Raw genomic sequence first — 6260 nt, forward strand, 5'->3', positions numbered from 1 at the left:
TTGACATTACACTCCACCCTGAGCAACACACTGGCTACCTCACAGGTTGTGGGCATAATGAAGTCACTCTGTGGGTGGCTGGCAGACTTTCATACCACTTCTATTGTTTAGCCACAGATAGATAAGGGCCCACACTTAAACAAAACACACATTAAAACAGCACCACAGTCGAGACCGAGTTAAGAGGTGCCAGTACAATCTTTTCAGGCACTCACCTTCTCAAAAACAAACAATCACCCAAAAAACCACCCCAAAATCCAGGAGCTGAAGGCATCTAAAATTGAGTTAGAGCAGCTACTACTTCCACCTTCCTCAGATTCCATCTTTCAGATCCATGAAGAACATACACAGAGCCACCATTTGAGATTTAAGGGTGATTTGTAGCCAGGTTTGACTGCTTAAAGCCAAGAAGGCAAATCTACTGTGCTGAGGTATGGAAAGGTTGTTCACTGTCCAGCATGTCTATCTGTTCCCAATGAAAGATTTCCTAGGCAGGAAGTTTGATAACACCACCTCTGACCACATTTTAATATATAAGAAAGACAAGTATTTATGGAGGGTACTGTAGGTTTAGGGGGAAAAAACCAAACAAGATTATTTAACAACCTTTCTGTGTACACAAATGACTAATGTGCTAATAGGCAGTATTGTCAGTGGCTGTAGCTAGACTTGTTTGCCAAAATAGTATCTGTTTTCATCCATTCACTTTTCCATAAAAGCCAAATTTCCAAGTAAGTGTAAATATTTATATTTGAAGCCATAGTAACATGGTAATAATTTTTCTTCAAAGATCAGAAAACCCCCAAGCTCTCTAAACAAGACTTTTTCCAACATGAAACCCCACATCAGGTACATTAAGTTACCTAAATGCCACCTGCTCACTCTACATACCAACAGAAGCAGCTCAGGCAGTGGGTGGGACCCTTGGAGTTAGCAATACTCTTGAATTCCCCACCTTTTTTTTTAACAAAGAAGTCACAGAAGCCATCTCAAAGATACCAGTTTCATTCTGATAGATTGCTCCTTTAAGGTACTCTCACCAGAAAAGGTGGAACTTTAAAGCATTGCTTTAAATGACATATTTAAAACAAAGGCAGACTGAACAATTCTGTGCAAATTTAGTTCTTCCAACCATCAGTTTGGAAACATTTTCAACAGAACGTTTAAGTTAACAAATCATGTTAGTTTAGAATTAACAGGTAGGTACAGCATTTTAAAACTAGTCATCTAAATAGCATGTTGAGGGCAGTACAATACATTGAGAACTTTTAAACTGTTATGAGTCAGACAGACATTTTATATAGATTTAACACCTACCAAAGTAAATTCTGTAACAAAGAGATTTTGCATTAATGCATATAACACTGATCCTTAGGCAAACAGGGACACATTAAACCAACAAATCTGAGGACTGTGAGGAATGTTATAGCTGGTTGGAGTCTGCTACAAAATCCTTAAGGATGCATTGCTATGTTGCTGTACATCTTAATTCAGGACACAGGTGAACAGCTTTAGCAGGAAACCTTTATACCAGCCACTTTAAAGCAAGCAGACATTTCAAAGTTTTTTGGTTGCCAGAAGTTTAATCTTGCTTCACTTCACCCTTTAATTGCCTTTTCATGCGTGAATATGGGCTGATTGTGTCATCCATCACGAAGTCATACAGTACTCTTATCCAAGAGTTATATTGGGGCAGGTGGTCATAGTATTCAGCTGCTATTTTCTTCACCTGAAGGAGAGATATGAGGTTTATTTACTGGTTATGTTAACATCAGTTGTGACAACTTTACAACCCTCAGTGTGTAACCTGGTAATGTGTAACAGCACAGGAAGTTTCATTCCAGAAGTCAGATCCTACAGGAAAGGCCACTCGTGCCACAATGCAAACATTCCTTGAAGGAAAAAGCAATTCCCTAGTTATTAAGTAAATCTGCTGTGAAGTTTTTGGAGCTGCCAGAACAAACTCAGCTAACTTTCCAAAGTTCCTCCTTCACCATGCTTCCTACAGGGTGATGGAGCTCACAAAGCAAGTGGTTTGGTTGCTGTTCAAAGTGTGTGACTCAGTTCAGTGCTGACTCACAGATATACAACTAACAGTAAAAGGATGTTTTATATTCTAGGAAGAGCTGTTTAGCACAGCTATTTTTACTTGTAGTTTCAAATCTCGGTACTCAGAAGAAAAAAGGCATTTTATTTCTGAGGAATATTTTGTTTCTGAAGACAAACTTCAAAGAATGAATAGAAACTACTTCCAAAGGCTGTTCTCAGTTCCACGTGTTAACTAGACCACTGCTTAAACTGAGAGCAGCAGGTTCAGTTAGGTGCCCATACTGCTATTTAGGGCCAGCCACTTAAAGCCTTAAAAACACGACCAGAACAAAAAGGATTCTCACAAAATTCCACAGCTTTAGTCCAAAGGATAACATCAATCTGTATAAGCAGCAAACAAACCCGAGGTATTTACATGGCTGGTTTGAAGGCAAAGCTTGTTTTGACCCATCACACCTATAAAATGGTGCACCTAGGCAATCTACTTTTACTCAACAGTAATAACTCTCAGCTCACCAGCTGAGAGGAATCAAGTGTTCAGTACTCAGGGATCTTTAGCACATAGCACAGCAGTCCTATCCAATCAAATTAACTGCACTATTCCAAAAGAAGGCTTTGTTTTTTTATCAGAGCTGTGGATTATGAGTCCTGCAGCAGAACTGGGTGTCTACCCCTAGAATTAAATACTTGGAAAAATTCATAGCCTACTTATAAGCTAAAGTACCTACCCAAGAAGTGAAATGCTGGTTCACAGCACAGACCCAAATATCAAACATGAGTTAAAGCAACTTCCACTGCATTTGAAAGATTAAAATCTATTAATAAAAGCAATCATCTAGGCTTAAAAAAAAATTACAGAAGACCACACAAAGCCTCAGCAAACCAATTGCATGATTTACCTGCCCTGCTAAAAGTGCTGGTGTAGTTATTTCAGCTGCAGTTCCACCACTGACAACAGAAATACCAATCAAGTTTGGACTTCAGCAGAGGGATGATCTTACAAGGTCTCACTATTGCCAAATGCAATAACAAAGCTGTAAGACCAACACCACAGCTGCTGTCAAATTGCAAAATTGGTATCTGATGAAAAACTGAAGATTCAGGTGTAACCCTGAAGCCCAGGTTCCCATGCTTCAGCTGGGAAACACAGACATAGTGAGAAAGAAGCTCCTGCCTGTAAGAAGCAAAGGTTCAAGTAGGAGAAACTTCACCTCTGCTATTCATGCAGGCATGACAGGTCTAAGTCCTGGCTTGGAACTCTTAATTCTGCCTGTCCTACACTGCCAACATACAGCTGATACTTATTTAGGGTTCAAAGGCTCTTGCCAGAGGAAACTGAAGTGCTGCAGACTAGAGAAGTTATTAAACATTTGTCAAGAGTACAACAAACATTAACAGTACCTCAAACCCTCTCTCTTCCTCCACCAGAGCATGTCCCCGATAGAAGAGACTGAAGGATAAGCACACATTACAGTACTGCCCTTAACATTTCAATGCCAGAGATAACAAATCTCCAGAGTTAACCTCTTAACTAGTTTCTTGCATACTTCCAAACAAGAATTCAGAAGACAGGCTGTAATTACAGAAAGCTAAAGTTAGTGCAAAGCCTAAGATATGCGTTCCCTCCCCTCTCCTTTTATGGAAGGGGACTGAGCAGGAGCAAACTGGAAGCTTGTTCAGGCTATCACTAAAATGCTTAATAGTTACCACCTTTATCACTTAACTGATATTGTGGAAGGTTTTTTTTGTTTTTCATCTCCCAGCTTCCATTCTTCTTATTTTCATGTTAAAGTAGGCCTCAATTTAAGAAAAAGTAACAACCTTAGAAGTTAACTTACCAGTGGAAGGCTCTTGCCAGGAATATTGGGGAAGTCATGATGTTCATTGTGATAGCCAACATTAAAAGTGAGCAAATTAAGTGGCCCATAGTAGGAATAGGTCTCATGTCCTTTTAAAAACATGTAATGTTCAGCTATGAAGTGTCCCGAAATTGGGTGCAACCCGAGACCAAGTACTGAACCAGCAAGCATGTAAAAAATGGATTTGACTCCCCATAAATAATATATTACCACATCAAAGGCAAGCTGAGCCAATAAATTGATTATTTCAAGTCGACTAATGGGTTTAGGATTGATGCAGAGAGGTCTAATGGCATAGAAAAAAGGCTGAAGAACAATCCATATGAACTTCCTAAAACGGGTGCAGAAAAACCAGCCCTCGAAGTTGGTAGGAATGTCCACATCGATGCCGTCACCGCCGAGGTAACGATGGTGATCCATGTGGTACCTCTTGAAGGAGATGGAGTAGGGGAGGCCAAGAGGGAGGTTGGCAAATATTCCAAACCATCGATTCCACATGGCTTTGCAGTTGCCAAAGGCACTGTTGTGGGAGATCTCGTGGATAGCCAGAGTCATGGAGTGACTAATACAGCTTCCAAAAACGTACGCCCAGAAGACCACCCATTTCCAATCCAAGTCTTTAACCAGGTAGAATGCAGTCAGCTGCGCCAGAACCATCAGCACAACCACCCAGATCAGGTTGTAGTCTGGCTTCATCAATGCTTTGATCTCTGGATGTTTAGCTAGATGGGAAAAAATTAAACGAAGAAAGTTATTTCAAAGCTCTCCTCACAGCCAACTGTTCCAATTAGATGGCAGTTTTTTCCTCCCTTTGTCCCAATTAGGAATTGTCTGCAAAGGTAATGAAAACGCGTGACCTTTCCACTTGTGATACTTACTGCTATAGTGAATCATTTGCAATCAAGTCATTTTAGCACTTTTGCGTTGCTCAGCAACTACACACGTACATGGCAAGCACCAGTACCACATCAGCCTCCTCAGGAAGGAAACGCCTCTGAGCCGACAACCCCCCCGGTAATTCAGAAGGGCTCACGAAGGCTCAACCCCGATTTCAGCGCCGCGCTCGCCGCCGCTATCCGCCAGCCCCGGCCGAGACGCGGCTGCCGCGGTGACCTCTGCGCACAGCGGCCCCGGCACCGCCGTCCCGCTGGCAGGGCGCGGCCCGGGGCCGCCGGGGAACCGGGGCTCCTATTCCGCCGCCCGGGATGGCAGCCCGGGCCGCCGCCGCCCCGCGCCTCGGGCTCGGCCCCCACAGGCGGCCGCCCCCCCGCTCCTTTCCCCGCTCCTTCCCTTCCCCTCCCCCGCCAGCGCCGCCAAGGCGGCGGCTCCCGCTTCCACGTACGCGGCCCCGGCCCGGCTCCGGCCGCCCCGCTGGGACGCTCCGGGGGCACGCGGCGCCCCCCGACGAGGGCGGCCATCTTGTGGGGTGCCCGTGCGCGTCCCCCCCGCTCCGCCACGCAGCCGGCGTCTCCTCACCCAGGATCTCCTTGCGGCGGTCGGCGTGCGGCTGGTCCGTGTAGACCCACTCGAAATCCTCCCTGGCCACAGTGTTCCCCATGGCGGCAGCACAAAACCCCCACACCGGCTGCCCACCCGCTGCGCCGAGCCCCCGCTACCGCACTTTATAGCGCGGCGGAGGCGGCCCGGGGCCACGCCCCCCCGCCCCGCCCTCACCGCCCATTGGCCGCCGCCGGCTGCTGGGCGCGCTCCCGCCGCCGCTGCGCCCCCTGGCGGCAGGGCGGGGCGGGCCCTGAGGGGCTCGGGGAGCGGGACAGGAGGAGCCCTTAGAGCGGAGAGAAACAGCCCCAGAGAGGGACAGGAGAAGCCCTAGGAGCGGCCAGGGGCAGCCCTTAGAGCGGAGAGAAATAGCCCTCAGAGAGGGACAGGAGCAGCCCTCAGAGCGGGGGACAGGAACAGCCCTTAGGGCGGATAGCGACCGCCCTCAGACGGGACAGGGTCAGCCCTCAGAGAGGACCGGAGAAGCCCTCAGAGCTGGGAAGGAGCAGCGATCGCCGTCCTAAACCCGCGTTCCCGTGATCTGCTGTCCTGGTCTGACCCCGTGCTTCCAGGCCCCTGCCTAAAGGTACCGAACTACAAGTCCAAACGCCTGTAGCAAAGTCTCCATTTCCTTCCCTTTTTGTGGTAAGATATTTGAAGAAATTCTTTGACGAACTCCTCTGTAAGAACTTGCCTCCATTTAATCTGTCACTGCATGTATTTGTCATGAAACAGTGACTGTGGGCAGTCAGTGAGAAAGATTGCCCTGTGTAGAAGTTGAACTACTACTTGCTTGGAATTTCAGTTGTCCGCTCATAATAATCTACATCAGTAGATCAAAAAATCCACTCAAAT

The 6260-nt window shown here is 46.3% G+C and overlaps 1 protein-coding gene across 1 annotated transcript; it reads right to left on the minus strand.

The window, feature by feature from the left end:
* Positions 1-732: 732 nt before the first annotated feature.
* Positions 733-5541, minus strand: DEGS1 (delta 4-desaturase, sphingolipid 1). The gene is made up of 3 exons (XM_036380253.2): positions 5385-5541; positions 3888-4630; positions 733-1729 (listed from the first exon to the last, which is right to left on the minus strand). The coding sequence occupies exons 1-3, from the start codon at positions 5464-5466 to the stop codon at positions 1583-1585; spliced, it is 972 nt and encodes a 323-aa protein (XP_036236146.1). The 5' UTR covers positions 5467-5541; the 3' UTR covers positions 733-1582.
* Between the last annotated feature and the right edge of the window lie 719 nt (positions 5542-6260).

This window comes from Molothrus ater, chromosome 3 (genome assembly GCF_012460135.2).
Source record: "Molothrus ater isolate BHLD 08-10-18 breed brown headed cowbird chromosome 3, BPBGC_Mater_1.1, whole genome shotgun sequence".
In the NCBI taxonomy this organism is placed as follows: Eukaryota; Metazoa; Chordata; class Aves; order Passeriformes; family Icteridae; genus Molothrus; species Molothrus ater.

Excerpts from the sequence above, each read along its gene's own strand:
- DEGS1 (XM_036380253.2), bottom strand. The coding sequence starts at position 5,466 with ATGGGGAACACTGTGGCCAGGGAGGATTTCGAGTGGGTCTACACGGAC. Across the intron at positions 4,631-5,384 it reads CCGCCGCAAGGAGATCCTGG|CTAAACATCCAGAGATCAAA; the intron begins GTGAGGAGACGC and ends TTTCCCATCTAG. Across the intron at positions 1,730-3,887 it reads CTGGCAAGAGCCTTCCACTG|GTGAAGAAAATAGCAGCTGA; the intron begins GTAAGTTAACTT and ends TCTCTCCTTCAG.